We start from the raw sequence: 27363 nt of genomic DNA on the forward strand, positions 1-27363 counted from the left end.
GCAATATTTTTAACACATTTGCAGTTCTATTTGCCTCCAAGAAACATGTAAAACCAAGCTGAAGGCAGGTGGCACTGTTCAAAGATCATCTCAAATAGAAGGCAGTAAGTTCTCTGAAGAACACTCAATGCAACAAGAGCTTCTAAATGTGATGCATCTGGCCTGTGTGCTGCCGGTTAGACACCCCTGGTATAGTTGGAGGGGACCTTAAGAGGTGGTCTGGTCCAAGCCTTGGCCCAGCACAGGATCCCTAGCAGCAGGGGTGGGATTCTACCAGTCCGCACCTATTCGCTAGAACCGGTTGTTAACATTCTAAGCAGTTTGGAGAACCGGTTGTTAGAAGAAATTACTGGCCTAATCCTGTAAGGAAGGCAGGAAGGAAACATTCTGGTGTTGCTTACAGAAACTGCCTCTCCGTTAACCCTTATTACATTCTTGGCAGGACTAGACTTCCTGTCACAGGAACTTCTCTGGAGTTTTTTTCCCCCTCTTTTGCTGGTACTTTGCTTGTGTGGGGTGACCATTCAAAGTTACAATAGCAATGAAAAAAGTGACTTATGACCATTTTTCACACTTACAACTGTTACAGCATCCCCACAGTCATGAGAGACCAGGCGAGGAGATGTGTGCCTTGATCTGAGTGATGTTGAGTTGGCCACACCCAGCCAATAACATGACTACCAAGCCACGCCCACCACCTAAGCCACGCCCACAGAACCGGTTGTTAAAAATTTGAATCCCACCCCTGCCGAGCAGCAGCCCTGAAAGGTGACCATCCGACTTCTGTTTGAAGACCCCCAGCAGAGGACAACTTCCTATTTTGTGTGGCCAATCCTCCTTTTGAACCACTTCTGTTTTCGCCTAGCCTTTAGTTGGGCAACTCCATTTCTCCACAGTATAAAATTCCTGGAAGTAGATTGTAGGTTCAGTCATAGCAGCAAACTACCGTTTACAGAATTCATTCGTTGTGCTAATCCATTCCGTGATTTGTTTAGGTTTTTGCTTACTTTCTCCATTTCTCTTCCTATGTGATATACAAAAGAGACTTAACTCGCTAAGGCTCTTAATATAAATAGAAGAGGATGCAGATATTGGTAGTGAACTGAATGAGTCCTCTGTATTGTTCAAATTCATAAAACTTCCCATGCTTTTACAAATAAATTGTAATCATTAGACGTTTCATTACCTAGCTAGATAACATCTTCAGTGAAGATACTTCCTAGCTGGGTAATGAAACATCTGCAAGAAAGCTACCATGCTCAAAGAGCACCAAGGATTTCAGAGTTCACTCCAAGCTGCATATACGGTATTTGCTTCTATTTGTAATCATGAAGTTATTGTTGTTCTACCATGTCACGTGCTGCGGTTACTGTTTTCAGGCACTTCAGAAACAATGTACTTTTTGAAAATACATATCCATGGATTAGCTCTGTGTTTGTACTGGGCTTGCACAGCATTGAAAACTAGCCATAATGGCAGAGTTCGCATAGCACATAACACTAACTTGATGGGCTTCTAGTTCAGTTTGTTGGGTGAGTACAGTGTGAGTGCAACAGGATCTGACCCCATCCTATAGTTCCACTTTGCTAACATAAATATAAAACTTAAGATGCATATTATTCTTCAGTTTATTTCTGACTTTTAGACGGTACTGTCGATATTTTATCTATATTCTTTATTTCATGCGAGCCATCAGCATTTTTTAAAAAATCCTGGTACAGTAGAAATATGTTTAATAAATATAAATAAATAAATAACAGGTGTATTGGTACAACATACCAAATCACCATCTGTTAACAATCTGCAATTGCTAATCCAACATCATACCATGCTCTGTTTTAGCATGGTCTGTGAACCAGGCCATTACTCAAAGCCATTTATGGTTTGCTTTGGCTTAGACAAACATATTGTGGTTTGTTAACTGTGATGTACAATATGATTTATCCACAGGCAATAGGCAATGCCAGTTAATAAACCCCAAAACTCTGTGCAGGAGAGAAAAAGGGGCGGGGGAACTCAGGTATGGCATGATAGTATACAGCTGTTAACACAGGCCCAGGTTTTGTCCTGAAAATGGAGTTTGGCACAAGGTTTTAATACCCCATCTCCCATGCTTCTCTGTGGGAGATTATCCCATTTATGTTTCAAGAGCCGAGGTGCTTCTAGCCAACTTGGCTGCAGAGAAGAAACCTGATACCAACCACAGCATCACATTCCTCCAACCGCTCAGACTCTTGCTGGAATACAGCCTCTTTCTGTTGTGATGTTACAAGAGTGATGTCCGCTCTTGTGGAAAAGCCAGCTTCCTTCCCCAGGCTAGCCTACCCTTAAGTGACCAAGGACAGACAAAGACTGACATCCAATTTTCTTTGCATGGGGAAGGGCTACATTAAGGCAAAGGCCAATTATTCATCTACTTGGCTGCTTCTGTGCTGGGAAAGTGTGGGGGGCGGGGGAGAGGCTCCTTTTCCAAAATGCCATCAGTCAGCCCTGTGACATGCTTGGGGTAGGCTAGGAGCTCTCTGGGCTCCTGGACTGCATTAAGATTCAATTTCCATAATTCCTAGCTAGCATGCGGTGCTCTTGGTATTGAGTGAGTTTCGCCCCGTTTTATGACCTTTCTTGACACAGTAAGCTAAGCGAATCACTGCAGCTATTCGGTGAATCATGTGGTCATTAAGTGAATCCAGCTCCTCTCCCATTGAGTTTGCTGGCTGGGAAGGCTGCCAATGGTATTCACGTGACCCCAGGATATCTTAAATACATGTCAATTTTCATCCTGTGGCCTTGTGGATGCTGCAATGGTCATAAAACTGAGGACTGGTCATAAGTCATTAAACCAATGGCCATAAGTTGTAAGCCACTTTAGCTTCTAAAGAACAGGGGGATATAAAGCAAATGACTACACGAAATCTTTCTTTCAAAAATCGCTTTGGACAATAGAATAGAATGCATGGCTAAAATACCAGCCCTAAGTTGGGGACCCATTTATTTCTTCCTTGACCACTATTTTTGGTAACTTTTTATTTAATGAGAAGTCCTGGAGAACCTGAAAAGTTGCACATTCTTTTGTGACATTCATTGATCTGATTTATACCTTACTGGGGTATTTATACCTCACTTCTTGTCTGAAATTGGTAGAGGATCTCCTGCTTGAGCAGGGGGCTGGACTAGAAGACCTCCAAGGTCCCTTCCAACTCTGTTTATCCTGTTATTATTATTATGGTGCTGTTGCTCATCACAACCTTGTGAGGGCCACTGGGCTGAGTGCGAGCCATTACATCCAAGTCTCCAGAAAAGCTCTTGTGGCAGAAAGTGTACCAAAACCGTGCTCTCTCTACTCCTGGTGCAACACCTTTACCAATATACTCCGCTTAATAAAGAGCATACTTAATACGGTAGTAATTCTTGAAACAAACTCAAGGAAATCAAGCATTCCCACTAAGAGAATGTGGGAATGTCCAGTTGCATACATTGTGAATTTCATAGAGCTTATTTCCATGAAAGCATTTTTAAAGACTGCATTGTGACAGTGTTGATTTCCAAATGAACCAGAATTAAGAGGCAGACAGCAGTGGGTTAATCTAACTTTGGGTTAGATTAAGCAGCCCATCACAAATGAATTTACATTGGATGGAGAAGTCAAAGGGAGCACCATCAAGCCAAGGAAGGCCTTTCCCGTATTTGTATCTATGCTGTCACACAAGCTATTGCACAACTGTGGAACATCACAAACACCTCTGAATCTTCAAGCTCCAAGACATTAAAAAGCCATCATCCATCTATGGCAGACCAGATGTCACTCCAGATATCCTCTCAAAGAACACACTTATTAAATCTGGAAAAAATATTGAGGCGGAGAAAGAAGAATCCATTTTTTTAAAAAAACAAAAAACAAATCCAAGATATGAAATTTTACAATTTCAAATCATACAACTTAGAAAACGGGCCTTCAAGTTAAGAATCCCCCATGCCGCTGGTCAAAACGATCCTATGGACCAACAGAACTTTACAACATATATCAAAGAAAAGTAGACGCATCTCAGCCTAAAACGAGATAGACACGTCTCAACTACATGGAGCAGAGCAAAGAACCTAAATTAAAGTAATACAAATGAGAACATTTAGGGACAGAGAACTGGATGTGTTTTAGAAATGGGGTGAGAGGGGGGAAAAAAACATGAGTAAGTACTAAGTGATGCCATACAGGAAACACATGGGAATCAAGAGTGTGTAGGACCTAAAAGTGTACGTGAGATGCTTTGTGTGAGAGAGACAATCTTTATGCTTTCACACAACACGGCCTGGAAAAAAGAAAAAAAAAACCCTAACTGAAAATATGAAAAATCTCTTCCAGTTTAGAAAGAAAATTCCGGATAGGGAAGCCACGGAGTCTCTGATTATTCAATATAAGACTTCGTCTTTTATTGCACTCCTTTATTGGAGAGCCAGAGGATACTCAGCCATAGAGGTCAGGGTGGTGGTAGTGGTAAAGGGGCTTAATGATTCATCTTGTATTGATAGATTGCTCTGACTTTTATTATATATACTTTTAACTAAACTAAATCCTTATCCATAACACTGGGTTTTTTAAAAAAACAAAACAAAACTTGGTTTCGTTATATCTCATTTGGGAATTTCCTGAGGGTTGAAAAGGTGGCCCTTCTCCCTAATGAAACCTTAGTGGTATGAGGCTATTGGCCCCTCTGTATCACTTTGTCCCAATTCAATGCTCCTTATCCATCCAGGTAGCCCCTCCGATTCTCCCCAGTGTTTGGGAGCAATTTGATGCAGCAATTTGGAGAAATGAGAGGGATGCTCTGAATTGGCTCACTTAAGAGCAGCCTCTATCTTGGAACAAGCTGTTAATTGAACTTAAATAAAAGGCTCAATAAGTGTCATGTTAGGAAAGTGGAGCTGGCATCGCAACGATACGGCATGCGATTTTTGAGGTCTGAGATTGCTGCCAATATCTTTGCTCCTGGACGGTCCTATCGGATCTAAACTGTCCTGAAGAGACAGTGAAAGTGAAGAGCGCATCCTGTCGATCCCAGGGATACTGCAAAGTCCCTGATAGATCCAGGAGAAGCTCTTCTTGCCAGCAGCAAAGAGGCAGCCATTAAAGCTGCTGAAGTTGGGACAGCTCCGAAACGGAAGAGAGCAGAAAGAGAGAGTGTGCCGGTTTGGTGAGAACTTTTTTTTTTTTTATTCTAAGATCTGAAAGGACACCCTAAGGAAAAGAAAGAATCTGTAAAAGTTTTGACAGAAGTGATTAAGTGGCGATTTTAAACAGGAATGTCAAAGATATGTTTTGGTTTTTTTTCTCATTGTTGGATCTTCTATATATGATCTTGTATTTTGAAACTGGACTGGTTTTTTCGTTTATATCTAGTTTTTTCTTCTCCTTTTTGATTTTGTAATATTTTAGGCTAGAGGCTCCCTTTAGCTATTTCATTTTTTAAAAAATATCTTTTTCTTTTTTTATTAATTCTTATTATATCCTGCTCGGAAAAGGAGGGGGAAAGTGAGAGCAAAGAAACTTTGTAACACTGCCAACTAGAGGCTTGAAAATATTCTATTTCCCTGTGACCAGACAAAGCTGAGAAAGAAAGAACTGAGACTCTTTTTCAAGGACATTGCTATTTGATAAGATAGAGGGAAGAGCATGGGAGAATATTATTGCAGGTGCTCTTCTGGGTTTCTATCAACAGCTGGAGTCTGGTGTTGAAACGTAGGGGGAAAAAGGTGATAAGTTTTGGAGAAGAGAGTTATAATAAGAGCCTTGGATAATTAAACAAAGTGCAGTGTGCCCTTTTTACTTTTCCTAAGTTGTGCTATCCCTCCTCACCAGCTTTATTGTATTTTTTAAAAAATCTTTTTTTTTTGTAATAACTATTTGGGTTTTTGGCTTCATTGGAGCTTGCCTTTGTTTTTCTTTTTTGGGGGGGTGGGAAGTCCAATCTCTACGTTTGCTTTTTATTTTAAAGGGAAAGCCTTAAAAGCCTTTTTTTTTCTTTCCTCGTATTTTTGTTTTTTCATCTACCTTTCTGGTTTATTCTTATGCACTTTTTTCTATTTGAGACCTTTCAATTGGATTAAGGTGTTGAAGAACCTGAAGAATTTTTCCTTTTCCTTTTCCTTTTCTTAAGTCTTTTTCTTTATCTAACTATTGATTGGATTAAGGTATACAAGAACCTGAAGAAATTTTGTCCTCCTTTTTTTTCTTTTATTTATTATTATTATTGGGCTTCTTTTTTCTACTATTTTTATTTTGAACTATAATTGATTACTTCACAATTGGATTAAGGTTTAGAAGAACCTGAAGATATTGAATTGCTTAAAATGAGTAGGAAATTTACAGCTCCTGGTTCTTCAACTTCTACTTCTTCCTCTCCACCATCTGGAGGACAACATTCAATACAGACAATGTTAAAGCAAGAAAAAGAACAAGAAAAAGTGACTCTGCAGATGATCATGCAAGGAATTCAAAATATTCAAGCAAGATCAGAGAATATTGAAAAGAGAATAGAGAACATCGAACAAAGAACAGAGTACATTGAACAAAGAACAGAGAATATTGAACAAAGAACAGGGAAAACCGATGAAAAAGTGGAGAACATCCAACAAATGATGTTGAAGTATGATGAGAGATTCCAAAAGATTGAAGAAGAAGATAAACAAAGAGACAAGATTGGAGATATTGATAGATTAACGGTGGTTGAACAAGATAAATGTGGTATGTTGAGATGGGAGATGGATAGATCAGAATTCTATCTTAGATTCCAAAATGTAGAGGAAGAAAAAGGACAAAACCTAGCTGAGATAATGATAGAAATACTGGCTGAAGCTTTGGAAATAACTCAAGAGAAGATGATGGATGGAATAGATGAGGTTTATCGAGTTTTCACAAGATATGTGATGAGAAATAGCTTACCAAGAGAAGTTCACATTAGATTTACAAAGAAAGCCATTAAAATGCAAATATTGCAAGTGGCAAGACAGAAAACATTGAAATACAAAGACAAAGAGATTGTGGTCTTGAAACAAGTAGCCAGAAGAGTGAGAGAGATGAGAAGAGAATACCGATTCTTGACCAAATTGCCACTTAAAAAAGAGGTGAATTATAAATGGCTGATTCCTGAAGGTTTAATGTTCACATGGCAAGAACAGAGATATAGAATTGACTCAATTGGGAAAGCTGAATCATTTTTCACAGAATTTTTCAGAGGGAAAGAGGAAGAGGCAGAAAAAGAAATTTCACTAATTGAATTCCAAGAGGACAGCCAAATGACGACTGAAAAAGAAGGTGCACTAGGTGGAAAGGAGGAAGCCAAAGAACAACATGAACCAAGATCCACGAGAGCTGTCAAACCTAACTACAAAATATAACCATGGAAGAGAAAAAATTGATTACAATTAATATAAATGGACTTAATTCAGATTTTAAAAGAAGGAAAACCTTTCATAAATTAGAGAAATTAAAATTTGATATAATCTGCCTACAAGAAGTACATATTAAAAAGCAATATGAACAATTGTTGATACAGCCAAAATTAGGGAAAATATTTACTTCCTTGACCCAATGTAAGAAAAGAGGTGTGTTTTTTATATATTAAAGAGACCACTCCAGCAAAACTGATCTATACCAATGATGATGGAAGAATACTAATGGTGGAAATAATGGACAATAATTTGAAAACAGTCCTGATTGCAATTTATGCTGACAAACAAGAAGAATTCTACAAAAAATTACATATGAAAATAATTGAACTGGACTATGCTAATATAGTTATGATGGGAGATTTTAATGGAATTGTAGACAATAAATTGGACTATACAGCACAGAAAACAATAAACCAAAACAGAAAGACTCTCCCTAAATCTTTTTTTTTTAATGATAGATGAAATAAACTTAAAAGATACATGGAGAGAAAGAAATGCTAAAACTAAACAATACACCTTCTATTCAAATAGATACTTATCATGGTCCAGAATAGATATGATATGGATGTCAACAGAATTAATATCTAATATTCAAGAAATAAATATTGAAACAAGTACTTGGGCAGATCACAATCCAATGACAATTAAATGGAAAGGACAAAAAAGAAGATCTAGATGGACGTTAAATAATACTATTTAAAAGGAAAAAGACTTCACACAGTGGATGGAGAAAAAATTGGCTTTTTTCTTTAGAGAAAACAAAAAAGAAGATACATCAATTCAGAATGTATGGGATACAATGAAGGCATATGTTAGAGGCTTGATAATAGACTATACAAGGAAAAGGAATACTATGAAAAGACTAACCTCTAAGGCATTAGAGGATGAGCATAAAAGACTTGAAAAAGAGCTACAGAAAATGCCACAGAAAAAGGACATCAAGCTAAAAATGGACATAATTAAACACAAAATGGGTCAAATAGAAAAAGAAGAATTAGCACAGAAAATTAGAGGTGCTAAACAGAACTACTATGAAGATGCAAACAAACCAGGTAGATGGTTAGCATACAAATTGAGAAAGGAGAAAGAATCAAGGAAAATATTGCAATTAATAGATGACCAAGGCCAAGTTTGCCATGGTAGCAAAGAGAAGAAGGAAATCATTCAAGACTTCTATGGGAAATTATATATGCAAGAGAATATTGATGAGGAAAGAGTTAAGCAGTACTTACAGAATGCTAATTTACCTTAGATACCTAAAGAGACTGAAACAATGTTAGAAAGCAATATAACGATGATGGAGTTAACTGAAGCACTCAAGAAGCAAAATATTGGAAAGGCACCAGGCCCAGATGGACTTCCGGCAGAATTTTATAAAACATTACAAGAATCGTTGAATCTTCCATTGCTAAAAGTTATGAATGAAGTTATGTTAAAGAAGAAGATACCTAAATCATGGTCAGAAGCCTATATTGCACTTATTCCAAAAGAGGAAGCCGGCCCATTACAAATTAAGAACTATAGACCCATTTCTCTACTAAATGCAGATTATAAAATCTTTGCTTCAATATTGGCAGAAAGACTTAAACAATATTTAAATAATTTTATCCATCCTGATCAAAATGGATTTCTGCCAAAGAGACAAATTAAAGACAATATGAGAGTAATCTTGGACACCTTGGAATACTACGAGGCACATGCTGAAAAACAAATGGCTCTGATATTTCTAGATGCTCAGAAGGCATTTGATAATGTGAATTGGCAATTCATGTTATTACTGTTGGAACAGATGGGTTTTGCTAGAAAATTTATTCAAGCAATAGAAGCTATATACTATAAGCAAATGGCAAAGGTAATGATAGAGGGAGAACTGAGACTCTATTAATATAAGAAAAGGAACAAGACAAGGGTGCCCACTATCACCTTTGTTGTTTGTGTTAACTTTGGAAATGTTAAACAGAAATATTAGAGATGAAAAGAATATAAAAGGAATGAAAATCAAAAAGGAAGAATTTAAGCTGCAAGCATTTGCGGATAATCTGGTTTTCATCTTAGAAGACCCTTTAGAAACAGCATCAAAATTGATAGAAAAGATAGAGACATATGGAAAGGTGGCTGGTTTGAAAATAAATAAAGATAAGACAAAGATATTGACAAATAATATGCTATTAAGACAAAAGGAAGAACTGGCAGACCTACTGAAAATTCAGGCCATGAATAAGATCAAGTACTTGGGGATATATTTGACAGCAAGATGTAGCACATTAAAAGAGAATAATTATATTAAACTTAAACAGCAGATAGCAGTAGATTTAGCGAAATGGGAAAACTTACAACTGTCACTAATAGAGAGAATTTCAACAATCAAGATGAATATATTACCCAGAATTTTATATTTGTTTCAAACAATTCCAATTAGGCTTGGAAAAGACTACTTTGAAGATTTAAAAAAAATTGTGTTGAAATATATATGGCAAGGTAAGAAAGCGAGAATAAAGTTAAAACTTTTGCAAGATGCTAGAATTAGAGGAGGATTTGGTTTGCCTAATTGGGAATTGTACTACCAAGCTACAAATCTGATATGGGTTAAGGAATAGATAACATTAAGAAATACTAGATTGTTGACATTAGAAGGACATGATTTGTTGTTGGGGTGGCATGCTTTTTTATGTTACAAAGGAACTAAAACACAGGGGTATTTTAGAAGACATTATATACGGGACTCTCTGTGGTTAAACTGGGAGAAGATTAAAAGACAATGTTATTTGAAAATTCCAGTCTGGTTATCGACTATTGAAGCATTTTCGTATCCTATAATATACAAAAAGGAAAAAAACGTTAGATATGGTGAAATATTGAATGAAAAGAGTGAACTTAAATCTATGCAAAAACTAGAGGAACAAGGTATAAAGATGAATTGGTTTTCATATGCGCAAATACATTCAAGGTATGATAAAGATTCTATGATAAACTGACTGACTTAGATAAGATTTTGACAGGTACTGATGAAAAGGTGATTAAAAAATTGTATGGATATTTATTAGATATTAAACTAGAAGAAGAACAAATTAAAGAAACTATGATTGCTTGGAGAAGAATTTTGGATATGGGATCGATCTAGAGAAATGGCAAAAATTGTGGTCTCAAAATTATAAAATGACAATGTCAACAGCATATAAAGAAAATATGTATAAGATGTTTTACAGGTGGCATTCCCCCAACCCCCCGACAAGAATAGCAAGAATGTTCAAGAATAAATCCGAAAAATGTTGGAAATGTCACCAGACACCTGGCTCATATTACCATATGTGGTGGACTTGTGCGGATACTAAAAAATACTGGACTAAAATCCACATGTGGTTGGAAAAAAATGACAAAAAAATATATAGACTTGAAACCAGAGATATTTTTATTGGGAATTTTACCTGAAATATATAGTAAAGACTTGAAATACCTGGTTGTAAATGTATTAACAGCGGCTAGGATTGTATTTGCTAAAAACTGAAAACATGAGAAAATACCATCACAGGAGGAAATCATTAAGAAAATATTGGAATGTGCTGAAATGAGTAGATTGACATTTGAAATTAGAGAACAAGAGGATAAACAATTTTATAAAATTTGGGATCTTTTCTATCAATGGTTAGACAATAAAGTACAGTAATGAATTATGTAGACTTTTAGAAAATAATAAATATACAAAGATGTACTTCTTTCTTATTATATCTACAAAATGATTTTAGGATAGATTTGGGATGGTAATATGAACTGTTATAAGATCTAGGTAAATTATGGTTATCTTGTAAAACATGAATGAATAAAAGTATAGTCAAATGATTGATTAATAATGATACTAAGGTATTTAATTTTTGATTGACAATATGAGATTATATGCAATGTAATTGTAATTGAAGGCTACGAAATGGAAGCACAAAACAATTTGTAAACCAACCGGCACACTGTGTGTACACCTATGGAAGACAGCTTGCTGTTTTTATGTTTTATTTGTTTATGTTTGTTTTTAAAAACCAATAAAATTTGGGGGAGAGGGGGAAGTGTCGTGTTAGGAGGGGGCATTCCTCAATAGCCTGAGAAACAGAACTGGGCATCCTAATGAGGATTTGAGCATTTTTGGTTCTTGAACATTTTAAATAAAAGAGCACTGGAACAAGGCAAGAATTGATAATGCTTTCGTGTGAATGAGACAGACAGCTGCTTCTCAAATTTAAAATTAGGGTAGCCAAAGAAGCCAATTAAGGCACAGAGGAGAGAGAGGACTCATTTTGCCCCGGGGATATTTATTTTGGTTTCAAGCTTTCTTTCAGCCACACATGAACCAAGCAGTGCTGGTGGTGGACTTCTACCAGCCCCGCAAGCTTCTCATCTGAAAAATAGGAGCAAGGAAGACTCTATAAGGTAGCCACGAAGGCAAGGAAAACAGAAAAGGCAAAGCTTTAGATAAGAAGCCTGTTTGGTAAATACATTGGGGTTGATTTCAAATCCATCTTAAAATCTATTGTAAGGCTGTTATAATCCTCAACTAGAAGAATCCTATAGATGCCACACTTGGCCATTTGATAATAAGGTGAGATCTGAGAGCGGGGGAACACCAAATATTTCTGCCCAATGCTGGAATATATGGAAGCTTTTTAAATGCAAGAGCTCAATGGCCTCAAAAGTGGGACAGTGTTTTTGGGAAGATGACAACCCTGTCAGTCCACTATCTTTCTCCTCCTTGCCCCTGCCTGCCTGCCTGCCTGCCTGCCTGTGTGTGTGTGTGTGTGTGTGTGTGTGTGTGTGTGTGTGTGTATGTGTTTAAATCCGAGTCTAGAATAAAGAACTGCACAATTTTAGGCAGTGAGTAGCACAGTTTAATTATAAACATTTTAGCTAACCACTCTGGGACTAAGCCAATCTGTTTCTGGGGAAACACTAATTTTGAAGTCTCCTTTCCAGTCAGCTGCCATTTAAGCTGAGCCAATTATCTTAGCCTTTTGACTTAGATGTGCCTGACCTAACTTGAATGTAGTTTTACTGCTTCTTTTGAAATCTCAGGCTTTGGCGCATATGCATTCACTCCCATCTTCATTTGGCAATGGCTGTGGAGCACAGCCTCTGATCTTGCCAACATCAAAAGCCTGGTTTGTAAGATAAGGTAATATTTGAAGTTCACTCAGCAGTGTTCCCTTGGGTCCAAAGTAAATCCATAAATAAGATATAACCAATAAGGCGCTCCCTTTCAGCTCTTTTTCTTCTCTCTATTTCCTTCCCTCCAATCAAGACATGGAAATTGGAGATGCTTTATGGTCGGCACTAAAAGAGCACACGAGCAACCAAAAATGTCACCAGGATACTTTTGAGATTAACTGCAAACTCAGACACGAGGTGCATTTGTCTCCCCTTCTAGGAAGGCCACCAAACCTTCCAGCCCAACTCACCCTGCCTTCCTCTATCTCGACATTCTCTCCCTCCATTTGACTGCCACCCAAGAGGCAACCTAAATGCACAATTGGGAAGTCAACAAAACCTATAGGAAAAAGCACTGATGTCAGTTTGCCGCAGCATCAAAGGAAGTCAATTTACCACAGAAGCAACGGATTATTTCCCCCACACACACACTTTTTTTCCAATCCATTCCCTCAGCCCGGACGGGGAAAACACCTTTCCCCTTCAAGCTTTTGCTCAAGTTTCTCTTTTGTATACCCAGGGGCAAGGAAAACAAGTCAAAGGCAGAAAACCAGGGCTGGAGTTGGCAGCAGGAGCAGGTGAAGAAAAGTTGCTCCCTCGTGCTAGGTAACCATCCCGGATCCTAGTGAACCCCACGTTTTTGTCGGTTCAATGCCTTCCCAGTGGTATAAATCAAGCGAGCTTCCCTGGCTCCTCATGACCTGGGAGCTCTTGTTATGGCAGGAGCAAACAGGCCAGCTTCTTTTATGCCCTGCTTTAAAAGGGGTAGCTCCTATTCACTTGTTCAAGTCAATTTCAAAGCTGCCTGCTAACCTCTTATCCTCTCCTAAGCTCCCCTAGATGAACAATGGGCTGAAAGGGATTCAGTTAAGCCTTTCATCCACACACCCCACCTAACCCCCCCTCACCTCCCACCCTCACCCTCCTTTGCAGTTTATTTCTCACTCAGGCCTCTCATCTGCAGAAGACCTGACTCTGAAGAGAGGGCATAAGGATCCCAGCCGTAAGGGGGCCATTGCTAGCTCAGAAATGACTAACTCTATGGAGGCCCAAGGATGGCAGCTCCTCTTTAGGCTTAAGGCAAGGCCACACTGGGGCCCCGTAAGTGATGGCAGAGGCGGTTTTCATGATTGTTTCAGGGAGATTTGACAACAACAAAACTGGAGCCAATCTGTAAGCCCGGAGAAAGTCCCCATAGACAGGTAGGCCTCGACTTATAACAGTTCATTTAGTGATCCCATTCGAAGTTCCAACGTCACTGGAAAAAAGGGATGTCTGGCCATTTCTCACACTTACAACCGTTGCTTGGCAACTGGCTCCTGTTTATGACGGCTGCAGTATCCCGGGATCATGTGATCATCTTTTGCGAACTTCTGCCAAGTAAAGTCAATGAGGGAAGCCAGTTGCACTTAACAGCTGTGTTACTAGCTTAGCAACGGCAGGGATTCGCCTAACAACTGGGGCAAGAAAGGTGGTAAAATGGGGCAAAACTCACTTAACAAATGTTTCACATGGCAACAGAAATGTTGGCCTCAATTGGGGTCGTAAGTTGAGGACTGCCTTTAAATGGTTGGCTTTCATGAAGCAGCATGAACAACATCAAAACTGTCTGAGTACCTACAAATGCCACCCAAGGGATGGTTACTTTGCAGTCCATCTCAGGGGGGGGGTGGTTCTAGATTTAGTCCCATGGCATCAGCTGAGTCACAAAAGAAAGTAGAGAAACTCTTAATTACAGCAAAACCAATCAACATTTTAAAAACTTCTTTCTGCTTTCAACAGCAAAATGTACCATGTCCTTCGAATATCCTGGAATATTTCAATAATAAAGCACTGCCTTCATTCAGAAACAAGATAGAAAATACAACTTGAGAGAAAAGGGCAGAGAGAAAAGAGCTAGTAATGCAATTTAACCACCAGACACTATATAAAGGCTGATCAAGAGAGTCAGTCTTTCTTTCTTTCTTTCTTTCTTTCTTTCTTTCTTTCTTTCTTTCTTTCTTTCTTTCTTTCTTTCTTCCTCCTTTCCTTTCTCTCTTCATTTCTTTTCTTCTCTTTCTCCCTTCTTTCTTTTTCTTTCTATTTCTCTTCCTTTCCTTCTTTCCTTCCCCTCCCCCCCCTCCTCTCTCTCCAACAGTTAAGATTGTTACAAAGGACACCATTGCCCTTCTAGAGATAAACTAAAAGAAAACAGGCCAAACTTCCTCTAATTCTAGTTCTAATATTGGCACAACAGGTCACTTGCCTTTTAGATCAATTGTACTTGGAAGTGCAGCAGTAGCCTCAGAGCACTTCCTAAAGGAAACAATTTATTTTTTTTAACACCGTCATTATTTTATGACAGCACACACAGCCCTAAAAACACCTGAAACAAGACAGCAAATAAAGGGATAACTTACAGACAGGCTCCATGGGCCAGAAACAAACTCTGTAGGTATTCCAGGAGAACAAGGTCATTTGTCTGAGACTCTTTGGAAGAATCGTCCCTATCAAGCAATGAAAATGGTGGAACCAGATCTTACATTTGCAGCATATACTGTTCTATTCCAATCATGTGTTCCATTTAGTAGGAAGGACAGCCCAGAAAATTTTAACTATTTACAAACTTCTTTCCAATTCCAATGATGGAAATACTTACACACTGCTGTCGGTCATTGACATAGAATCGTCGGTCAGAGCATCACTCGAAATTTCGCTGTCGTTTGCACTAGTAGCAGGAGCAAAGACATAGCCAGAATTCACATGATAAGGGTTAACTGGATCATTCCTCTTGAAGGACCTAGAAATGAGCAAAAACAGAGAGCCCTGCTAGTCTTTGAACTCGGGAAATGCAAACTTTAGGAGACCAAAAGAGCAAGGTAGCAGTTATTCAAGGCAAACTACAGACCTAACATTCCCAACACTTGGAGAGAGAAAAAAAACACCACAGATTCCGTAGAATTCTTGAAAATGAGAAGTGTTTAAGATGGACCACAGTTTAAGCTTTCTTCCTACTGCTTTAAGCTTTCCCACATAATTTCATAGGTCGCCTGTCTCAATGACTTCACAGGATATTTTAAATTAGGGATAGAGAATCTGGAGCTCTCACAATGTTTTTGGACTTCATCTCTCCTTAACTCCAGCCACTAATTATGGGATTGTGGGAGCTTCAGTCCCAGACCTCCAAAGGGCACCAGGTTGCTTATCCATGACTTCAAGGCCCCAACTATTGAACTGCTTGAAAAAGAGTCATCAAACTTGCATTCCTTTCTCCTTTCTTCCAAGGAGCTATCTTGAAGCATCTCTACTCTTAACTTCTCCTCACAATAAAACCTTTGAGGTAGGTTAGTCATATTACTGAGCTTAGTTAACCCTTTGTCTTCCTGGTCTTAGATACTACATTTTACCAATTTACACACCTGCCCTCCCTTCTAGGACTTGCTATTTCAAAGATGAAAGAGATCTAGACCTCAGGTGTCCAACCTTGGCAACTTTTAAGACCTGTAGACTTCAACTCCTGGAATTCCTCAACCAGCCATGCTGGCTGAAGAATTGTGGGAGTTGAAGTCCACAAGTCTTAAAAGGTGCCAAGGTTGGACACCCCAGGTCTACATAATGAGATAGAGGGGCATCAATAAAAGCCACTCTAGCAGTCAACACTTTTTTTAAAAAGCATAACCCTATCACTATCTACCCTGAAATAAGATCTTCTTGTGAACAGTTGGACTTTGTCCTGTTTAAGTAGGCAGAGGCTGCATTCATGAACGCTAAGCCTGCTTAACTAGCACAAAGCCCAACTGCACACAAGATCTGTTTATTTCTCACAGTTGACATACCACATGATAACCTGCTCTGCCATTTTGTTTTAGAAGTAAAAATGCTATATAACTCTAGTGCACTTTGCCAAATGCAATATACTTACAAACCTCTCCCTATCTATGGCACTGATTCTCTGACCAGCCAGTGTTTGAAATTGTCCAGAAAGTTATCCAACCATCTACCCTCAGCCTATCCCTTAATAATCCCCCTTCACTATAGGTGGTCCTTGAGGACCAATTGTAATTGAGCAAACAAAATTTCCATTGGTAAGCAAGACAGTTGTTCAGTGAGTTTTGGCCCATTTTACAACTTTCTCTTACCGTAGTTAAGTGAATCACTGCAGCTGTTAATAACCCAGTTGTGTTAAGTAATCTAGCTTCCCCCATTGACTTTGCTTGTCAGAAGGTCGAAAAACGTGATCTCAGGATCCCAAGACACTGCAACCGTCATAAATAGGAAGCAGCTGCCAAGAGCCCAGATTCGGATCACTGTGACCATGGGCAGGGATACTGCAAGGTAAGAGTGAAAACTGGTCACAAGTCATTTTTTTTCAGTGCCGTTGTAACTTTGAACAATCACTAAATGAATGTTTGTAAGTTCAAGGACTGCCTGTATATAACGTTTCCATTTTGGACAGGGTGCTCAGCCGCTCCCCACTACGTACTCAACTACTTTCCCACTAAAACATTAAATGTTCATATTCTTCATCAGAAAGAGAGCAGAAAGGGTTGACACGGGGCAAATGAGCATCACCACTGAAGAGATGCCTTGACTTCCTTGAAATTTTATCAGGGCCACAAGCTCATAGCGTGACCTTAAAGCAGGGGCCTTCAAACTTGACAGCTGGAAGGCTTGTGGACTTCAACTCCCAGAATTCCTCCTCCAGTCATGTTAGCTCAGGAATTCTGGGAGTTGAAGTCCACAAGCCTTAAACCTGCCACGTTTGAAGGCCCTTGCCTTAAAGACACAGGACTCCCTTCTGCCTCCAATTGATAATAGGATTCATTGTAAACCTACATTAGAGGAACTCTAGATGCAATGTGTTTGGTAAATCTGATGAATACTGGAAATTACTGGTAAGCACCCATAATATTTTAGGGCGCTTTTCTGCCCTGTCACTTTGACAGAAAGGCTATGATTTCAAAATCAGCCAATAAGCATCTGATTTCAGAGGTGAAAGCAGAGGGCCTCTAAAGACAGGGAGGTCTAATGGGAAAGTCTGATCTGAAGAGCAAAACAATCTTTCCTCACTGATCTACAACCTTAAGGAGGAATGCGCAAAACTTTCTATTTGTGGTAAGCATCACGTGACCATGGGGGAATGCGGTGGTAGTAAGTGTGAAAAATGGTCACAGGTTTTTCAGTGTCATTGTAACTTTGAACAGCTACTAAGCGAATGGTTGTAAATCAAGAATTACCTCACTGTCACACTAGTTGTTTGAGTGATTTATTTGTCAAATTCATATCATCACCCATCTCAGCCAAAGTGATTCTGGCTGAGGTACAGTAAAACCGTAGAAATAGATAAACATCATGAAAACCACCATTAACACGGTGAAGATGACGAATAAGACAAGGCTACAAGAGGGGAGAGGTTTACATACAGGGTAACCAGCATTGGATGAACACCCTTCACGCAGAAGGCTTTCAAGCGGAGAGCAAGATGGCAACCCTGCGTACAAGAATTTGCAGGATTGGGAGGAGGACCGCATAGAGACGATGGTCTCAGAAGATCTTCCTCGTTGACAGCAACACCTTTAACTCTTCAGCTCTTAAAAGCCTGGAATCCAGGCTGAAGGTTACCAGATGTTCCTTATTTGAAGCAGTCACCCCTTGTTCCAGATGCCTGTTCCATAAAATACTGAAAAATGAATGAAAGGGCACCCCCCTCCCACCCCGCCCCAGCTGTCAAATGTACACCACTTCCAGAACATTCCACAACACAGATTCTCAGAGGGGCCAGACCACATCCCTCATCCGGAAGAAACTCAGTTTGGTAACTCTTTTTCACTGGAGAGAGAGAGGGAGGGAGGGAGAGAGAGAGAGAGAGAGAGAGAGAGAGAGAATCACTTGGTCTAATCAAGAGTTGCCCATAAGGAGCTCAGAAGGGTTAGGATGGAGAAGAAATTCACTTCTGCAAGACCAAGGCATAAGAAGCGGGTCCTTTTAATTATTTATTTTTTTTTAAAAACTCATCCCCTCAAGCCACTTGCAGAGAGTGGCAGAACTTGATTTATGTAAACAGCCTGGCATCTTCAGTGGAAAACCATCCTTTCACCCTCTAATATTCTAGTCCCTTTACTGTATTTCCATGCATCTAGATTGTCCACCGTCACCCTTCTTAGGTAGACTTCGCTCACTTTTGTCACAAGCTGCATGTCTCCTCTCTCCTGTCTGCTCCATTCCTCCATTTCACTGGGGGGCAGGGGGGCACCAACCTTTGTAAAGAAGGGAGTGGGGTGGATAGGGAGAAACAGACAGAGGGACAGCCCCTCCTCAAGGAGTTATGGCCAAGAGTAGGGATGGACTTTCTCTATCTCAAGCTGACCTTTGCAAGGAGACACAGCACTGCCAGAGAAGGAGCTACTTCTGCACATATGGGGCTGCATTCATTCCCAAAATGCACCAATATTTTTTCTGGTGGGAAGCTCAAGATATCAGGAAGGAAGGAAGTGGGGAGGGAGGGAGGGAAGGAAGGAAGGAAGAAAGATACTAAGCATGACAAAATGGAGAAGATTGATTTTTATTTTCTAACAGCATTTTTTTTTTACCGGGAAGATGGGAAGGAATGGCAATTCTACCCTTAAAAACAAAGCCAAGTCTCCTGATAAGGCATCTCTGCTTCTGAAATTTCAACTTTCAGTACACCGCTAATGGTGGGTTTTTTTTTTAATTATTATTATTTTTTAGGGAAAGGGGGCAATTGAAGCCCTTTTACCTTTTATTGCTCTCCTTGGAACTGTTTCATGTCTTGTTTTAACACAACCCAGGCCCATCAGAGCTTGTTGTTGTAAAGTATCTGGTTTCAAGATGCTCACCATCTGTATAGAACCAGTCGGGCTCTTTCAGGGGATCCTATATAGGCCTTTCTTTTCAAGCACATGCAATCTGAAACATGCCAGCGCAGCAACCACTGGAAGTTATGTTTACAATGCATCCCTAAGGGAGGGTTAAGAAGAGCCTCTTCAGTAGTATAAGCAGTCACTTTGGAGAGTTCATCATTTTCGACAAGAAAGAGCTTCAAAACTATTGCTTTGAAGTTCAACAGGAATGGTAAGCACCATCATCAAATATAAATCCCTGGGACACTTAGCTTATAACCTTTTTTCAGCGTTTGAACGAAGTGGCTGGAGAAGTCTTCACACAGAATTATAAAATTAAAATGGGGGGGGGGGATCCAAGATTTGCCCTTACAAACCTAACATACAACGAGTAAACCAATTAAAAGTGTTTTCATGGTTACGTTGAAAAATAGGGGGGATGGTTTTGACCACACTAACACCTTAACTGCAACCAAATCTCATCAATCTACCTTGTAACTCCTCTGTGTAGGGATCTCCATCCTATCTTTCTTCGAGGCCACCAAAAGTTCCATCCTTTTAAGACTGAATGGTGGGAAATACTTTAAAGGAACAAGAAGTAGTAGCTTCTCTTCATCATCAAAGAGGACATTAACAGAATAACAAAAATTGGAAGGGACCTTGAAGGTCTTCTAGTCCAACTTCCTGTTCAAGAAGGAAACTCTGTACCATCCCAGACAAGTGGTCGTCCAGACTTTTATTAAAAGCCTCCAGTGATGGAGCACCCACAACATCTGAAGGCAAGCTGTTCCACTGGGTAATTGATCTCACTATTAGGAAATGTCTTCTTAGTTCTAGGTTGCTTCTCTCCTTGATCAGTTCCCATCCATTGTTCCTTGTCCTTGCCTTCTGGTACTTTGGAAAATAGGTTGACTCGCTCTTCTCTGTGGCAGCCCCTCAAATATTGGAACACTGCTATTGTGTTTCCTCCACTGGTCCTTCTTTTCACTAGACTAGACATACCCAATTCCTTCAACCATTCTTCATATGTTTTAGTCCCCAGCCCCCTAATCATCTTTGTTTCTCTTTCATGCATAGAGTGCATAAAAGAGATAGAACAGGCAACATGGAACATAGACTTTTATTTAAGATGACCTCCATGTACTAAGCTACAAACAGATGTGAACTGCATTTTTTTTACTACCAGTTCTGTGGACATGGCTTGGTGGGCTAGCAGGGGAAGGACACTGTAAAATCTGCAATCAGAGGTGGTGTTTGCTGGTTCTCCAAACTACTCAAAATTTCCACTACCGGTTCTCCAGAACTGATCAGAACCTGCTGAATCCCACCTCTGGATGAATCCTTTCACAGTGTTTACGGGTGACCCTTAATAAAAACTCCTTTTCTCCTTCATTTTTTTTTCCTTTCAATTTTACCTTCCTGCTTTATACAAAGCTTCAAAGCTTCATGTTCAGCCTAAGCAAGAGGGGGCTGAGAAATTGTAGCCAGTTTTCAATTCACAGCGATGTACAGATTGGGGATGGAAAAAGCAAAATGGTGTCTCATTGATGACACACGGGTTTTCAGGTGATAAACTTGAAAATCCAAACATGTTTTGTCAAGAAACTGCTAAATCAGGCAGTGAAAATTGGTGTATCTTTCTAGGTAGAAGCATGTATGATTATTTAATGCTGGCAGTGCAGTATTTATAACTTTATAGGAAACTGGTATATAACTTCCCTCTTCTCCAAAAAACAATAAGAAGAAGGTGTGGTTGCACGTGCAAGGCCTTGCTGTGGTGTGGGTACAAGTTAACTTCAGTTAATAGTTATTTCTCATACAATAAGTGCCAACCAGCAGCTTTTTTGATCAGTGAAGACCTATCTGCCAGATCCAGCTTATTCAGCAGTAAAGCTAGCTTCACTCAGAACTTGTCTTATTGTCTATACTGTAGGAAGGCAGATCTGGGCTCATGAACTGACACATCATACGTTTAGAATACAACACAGACAATTATTTTTAGTTCCATTTATGGAGCTTAAAGTAACAAATCTCAAAGTAACTGTCGCTTGTCCAGATGCCAGCATCTTGCAAGTGTGAATAGTCATTTGGACCAACCTTGAAATAGCTTTCTTGCCTCAAAAATCATTAAGCATATATAGATATGTTTAACACACAAATCAGATGAGATTATGCATTACAGTTGTAAGCTAGTTGCGGGGGGGAGGGGGGTAGAGTTAGGGTATACACCAAATCTCCATAACTATCTGTTAAACTGATTCATTAGCAGAAGGTAGATTAGATATGTATAGTAGCAGTTCTTTCTCCAAGTTGTGGGGCGGAGAGGTGAACCAGGATTTTTAACATTAGTTAAAACAGAAAAGCAAAGGAATTTGATGACTTCTAGACTGAAAGAAGTTTGAGCTTGCATCCTAGGGCAATATGCAACTATAAGAGTCCAGTCTAGAAACTGCTACCAGATGTGACACTTCCAACAAAAGTACTCAACAATTCTTACCAAGGCATAGGTACACAGTCATAAGTCCTATTTCAATTTCATAGCAGAAAAATTTAGTCTGAGAATGGATGGGCTGGTGTGCCCAAGATAACACACTAAGCCTGGGGTAGTGACAAGCCTACGACTCAAGTTCAAATCCTACTCTCTACTTAGTTATGCAGTGAAGACAGACCCCCAAACCGTATTCCATGCCTCTTGCAAGCAATTTGCTTAATGTAAAATCTGTAAATAAGTTCCCTATGAAATACCACCAACATATTCATGATAAAATGTGAGGCTGCTCGCACAAATAAAGTTTGATCAACCATGGAGGAAAAAATCCTATTCTAGAATCACTAAAGCAATCGAATATTAAATATATTATTTCTGAAGTTCCAGTGGCAGAAAATGCCCTTTATAATCTTTATATCTTAAGCTAAGAAAAATAAATATATCTAGGTGATCATTATCTCCATGTTCAAGTTCACTGTCACAGCAAATATGAGCTACTGTGAAGCTGGCCCCATAAGAAAAACTTATTGAGTCTTCAGACAGAAGAATAGAGCGCACATTCCCATCAAACAGATGAAATAAATATGTCTTACATGGATGTCATGTACACAGCCAACAACTGTAAGCTGCTCCTTATACATCTGGAGCTGCTCCAGATTTATACTGCTGTGTGGGACAGCTGGATTGGAATCAGCTGCCTTGCCAGTCCTATCCCTAGGAAAGACCACATAGTCCCTTTGCTAAAAGTCAAACAAAAATAATAAAAAAACACAACGGATGCAGTTCAAGATCCCTCCTCTTAGAGGCAGGCCATGGTCGATACAAGCTGAAAAAAAGAGGAGATGCCTGAAGTCCTTTGATGTCCATGAATCACAGAAACACTCACAAAATTCCTGTAAACCAGATGTCAAATACTTACCAGATTTAGAAACTCCCAAAGACAGACAGAATACACACACAGAGAGAGAGAGAGAGAGAGAGTGTGTGTGTGAGAGAGAGAGAGAGAGAGAGGGAGGGAGGGAGGGAGGGAGGAGAGAGAGGGAGGAGGAGAGGAGAGAGAGAGAGAGAGAGAGAGAGAGAGAGAGCGAGAGAAGGTCCTTCTGCTCTACCGTTTCATATGCGACCAATTCTGATTTATGAAGGCAAAAGGGAGGGAATAAGGAGAATAATATCATAGAAGAAAATACGATGTTGCCACTTGGGGTGATGAACAACTACTCTTGCCACACTTTCAACAGCCAATGCAACCAAAGGAAAACACAAATCATTCTCTTGGGGTTACCAAAGACAATTTTGAAAGGAGGGGGAAAGCAACCTTCAAATGAAGACTACATGCCATTCATGTGGGGAAAGTTCTACAATACAAGCACAATCCTTCACACAGAACAAAATAAATAAATCCTAGGTTGAAATCCTGACTTCTCCCTTTCCAAGTAGAAAACTGTATCTGAATTCTGCAAGAAGAGCTGCTATTAGTTGGAACAGACAAGTAAGTGAACTCAAAGGACCAACTCTTTAAGTTGGTATCAAGCAGCTTCCTTTGAACCTGGAGCACACAGCTCATCTCTGACTCTTGCCCCTTACTAATATCCTGTACCTGAAGCCATCCCTTTAGCTAAGCTGGTTTTCTTTGGCTTAAGAAATCCTATTTTTTCGGCTAATATTCGTTTATCAAGCTACTACCTGGTATTCCTTATGGAAGTACCTGTGTGGAGTCATCATCTTCATGAAGTCAACTTGGTTCAGTTTTACAGGTTATCTCAATAATAATATGGATTTTCTAGTTCCATCATCACATAATTGCTCTCCATTTTCTACATGTAATCCACATATTTCAACACCAGCTAGGGATGAAGTTGGCAAACTAGTATTTCATTACTCATTCACATGCCTAGATGGTGCTCTTCCCAGTTCCTCTTAATGTGGTTTAAAGTGGTAACAATTAATGCATGTCTCAAAGAACAAGAGTCCTTTGAAGTTCCTTTTTGATGTCTAAAAGAGGTTTAGAACTGGTGGGTCTTAAGAACCACAATGTACTCTTTTTTCATATTAGGGGAAAAGGCAGTCCTCCCCTCCAGCAAGAAATAAATGCCAAAATTGGGAAGCTTCAAAAAAAATAAGAGAGTCTCTCTGCCAAATTTGACTTAAACCAGGAGCACAACATTCATCTACACACTCGTTTTGCAACACACTGTAACACTTAACACCCTCCCCATAAGAAGTGGAATCTATTGCTCTTACCTGAACCCATTTTCCACCGTTTCTGTAGCTCGGACGCTGGCTGTAGCCCTCAAGGTCTTACTGGACAGTCCAAGTATGGAGGGCAAAAGTTTGTGTTTCAGGTCAGCACAGCTCCATTCCTCTTCTTCATTCAAGGTAGGGAGATAGCCACAATCCACTTTCAAGCTGCCCAGTCCATTGCTGTTCATGTACGCAGGATTTTCTCCCCCACTCCTAACATATTCGAGGTATATATCAGAAGTCAAAAACATCTGGTAAGCATTTTCTTCCATCACAGTCTGAATCTCAGTCTGTGCCTGATCAAACATTACAGAATCGATCTGCTGCTTCTTGATATTATCCCGTATGTAGGTCTTTGTGGCAGGCTTGAGTTGCTTGGAGACGATGCTATTATTCTCAATGTACCTCTTGTAGATAGCTTTGGCGACTCTTAAAGTTTTGGCATCCTTAAGGTCCATCTGCCTGAAGCCATTGCAGGCAAACCAAAAGTCTAAGGTATCCACACATTTCTCCCTTTCCAGAAAGGTCCGAAACAGATAAGCACCATCTTGATCCCCTAGTAAAGAATGCAAGGATTTGGTCCATCGGGCAAGTGGAGAATCTGGAGATGCACTCCCTTCTGGCTCCCCAAGACCATCTTCATTCCTCCTGGGTGTGGAAGAAACAGACATGGCCTTGAAGCTTTGGTTTTTCAGGGCAAAGAAACTGGCAGCCAGATGGCATGGTGTCTCTCCTTCTTCCCCTGGTACAGGGGGGCGTGGGGCATCTTCCCTGAAGCTGCTGCTGGGGTCTGGGAGGTGAGTCAGCAATGCCGCGCTGCTCATGGTTCCCCGGGAGTTTCTTCGGGTAGAGCTTTCTCTCTCTCTCTCTCTCTCCCCTTTTTAAGTTCCTCAGCAATCTGTGCGCCTCTCTCTCTCTCTCTCTCTTTTCTTTTCTCAAGTCAGCAGGGGATCCTCAGAGTCTTCTCTCTTAAAGAAGGGGGAAAAAGAGGTGGGGGGGAAGAAGTATTGATCTAATCAAAACCAGATCCAAGCAACATCAAAGACAAAAAATAAACAGGCTTTTCAACTCTTCACATTAAAATAAAGAGGCAACCGCAGCTATCTGCAGCACTAATCAAAAGTATCCAATACACTTTTCAAAGAGGAAGACTGAACTCTGGGCACACTTTTAACTCTCCTATACAGAGAGCCCGGTTGGGGTGAGAGGTTGGGAACAAAAACAAGAAAAGAAACCCCCCCCCACACACACACACTTATTGCACTGCCAATACAGTCTCAACATGCACAAAGGAAAACATCGCGAGGGGTTTCCCTCCCCCCTTCCTATTTATGATAACATCTGAGGAGTCCCAGGAATAATCTTGGATCCCCATGCCGTTCAACCCATTTTGCAGCAAAAAAACAAAACCAAAACCAAAACATTCCTTTAGCTTTTTGCTTCCCTCCCTTCTCTCTCTTTGCTAGATAACTCAGGGCAAAAGAACAAAACGTGCTTTCCTCAGCATCTGGTTTCCATTTCACTCTCTCTTCCCCCTCCCTCCCAAACCTTTTCAACTCCTGAAACGTTTAGATTAGGATCACCAGAAACCCTCCTAAGCAAGCACAATGCTGGATGCTCCTCTGAACTGTACCCTGAAGAGAGGGGGGGGGGGGAAGGTTGAAAAGAAGCTGGAAAGACAAAGACAGATTTGACCAGCCTCGCTGTCGAAAATGAAGACTTTCTTACTAGTTGCGTCTTGTCTTTGAAAAAAAAGCCATGCTCGGTTCAAGTATACTGTTGACATGTAATTCCACCCCCCCCCACCCACCACCCCCGCCCCAACTGATATCCCTACCTTTATCATGCATTGGTCCCCTTTCATGCGACAAAGCACCATTTAAAAAAAAACAACCACCACACACAATTCAACTCTACGGCGAGAGGGCTGTGCAGAGCAAAGAACCGGCATCCAAAGTTCTTAACCAGCTCACCATAACTCCACCACCATCCAATCCAAGGGAGGGCGGGCGGGGGGAGCTGCCGCTCCGTCAAACACGCACAGAGCTGCAAACTCCCACTCCAGTAAATGAGCAGCCCAATGCCAGGCTTCCACCAACCTCTTCCACCCATAGCCTAGAGCGCATAAACACATAAAAAGTTCCCTGTATAGTTTCCTGCTCGCCTCAACTTTTCTTCAGAAAGTTCAAAAGCTGCTTCAAAGGGAGGAGGAGGAGGAGGAGGAAGGGAGGGAGAGAGGAGGAGGATGTCCTGGAAGATACCTGAACAAGAGCAGACATTCCAGACCAGGCTGTTAGAATCCTCCAGCATTTCCCCACTTAGACAAGCACTCCATCAAAGAGGCGGTGGGCACGCAGGCGATTGTTTAAAACGCAAATTAAACAGATTTTGAGGAGGAGGAGGAGGAGACGGAGACGCTGCAGCCCATACCCGCAGAGAACCATCCCGCAGAGGGAGGGAAGCATGAAAGAAAGAGAGAAAAATATCCAGAAATGGCGACTGATGGGAAAGGGGGGATGTAAGCAGATCTGCTGAGATATCTCAGGAACTGGGGAGGGGGGAAGAGAGAGAGAGTGAGAGAGAAAGAGAAGGGGAAAGAGAGAGAGTGAGTGAGAAAGAGAGAGAGAGAAAGAGAGAGAAAGGAACGAGAGAACAGGAAAACCTTCCCCGGCCGCCTTCTCCAAATCCTGTGTAACAACTGACCCCAAAGTCAGCACGCTGCGCCTCTTTGGAGTTCATCGAGGGTGCTGACAGAAGTGGGAGGGGTGTACGCGAAGAGGTGCGGGAGGAGGGACTGGCAGCCAAGGCATCCTTCGCCTACCTACCAACCGAAGCCATCCCTGGGTCTCTACCTCCTTTCCAAGTCACAAAACATTGCTGGAAAACAAAGGCAAAACTCCTCCCTACTTTACCGGGATGTTTATGAGGGAAGGGGGGAGGTCTGTGAAAAGACCCATTCCTTCCCCAGCAGATGCCTCCCCCTTAAACACACACTCTCTCTCTCTCTCTCTCACACACACACACACACAGCTCAGTGGCTGCTGTGGTTCGTCCAAACCCAGCGCTCCCTCTTTTTTCCCCCTAGGTCTGCTTACTCATAACGAACGCGCAAACAGCTTCTCCGAACAACTTCAAAGCTCCAGCCAAGAAAACATCAAAGCAACG

At 40.5% G+C, this 27363-nt stretch overlaps 1 protein-coding gene across 4 annotated transcripts in view; it reads right to left on the bottom strand.

The window, feature by feature from the left end:
- The window catches only part of AXIN2 (axin 2), a 54392-nt gene that overhangs the window by 26475 nt on the left and 554 nt on the right, over positions 1–27363 (bottom strand). Inside the window, exons 1-3 of one of the 4 annotated variants that reach the window (XM_026711096.2) lie at positions 26460–27180; positions 24199–25166; positions 15269–15409 (exon numbers count right to left, since the gene is read on the bottom strand). In XM_026711096.2, coding sequence (XP_026566881.2) covers positions 15269–15409; positions 24199–25022 — 965 coding nt within the window. In that variant the 5' untranslated portion in view covers positions 25023–25166; positions 26460–27180. Of the gene's footprint in view, positions 1–15268; positions 15410–24198; positions 25168–26459; positions 27181–27363 lie in introns of those variants that run through there. The other 3 variants (XM_087925049.1, XM_026711095.2, XM_087925050.1) reach the window with 3 other exon arrangements.

Source organism: Pseudonaja textilis, chromosome 2 (genome assembly GCF_049901715.1).
Source record: "Pseudonaja textilis isolate UNSWEBS1 chromosome 2, rPseTex1.2, whole genome shotgun sequence".
Lineage (NCBI taxonomy): Eukaryota > Metazoa > Chordata > Lepidosauria > Squamata > Elapidae > Pseudonaja > Pseudonaja textilis.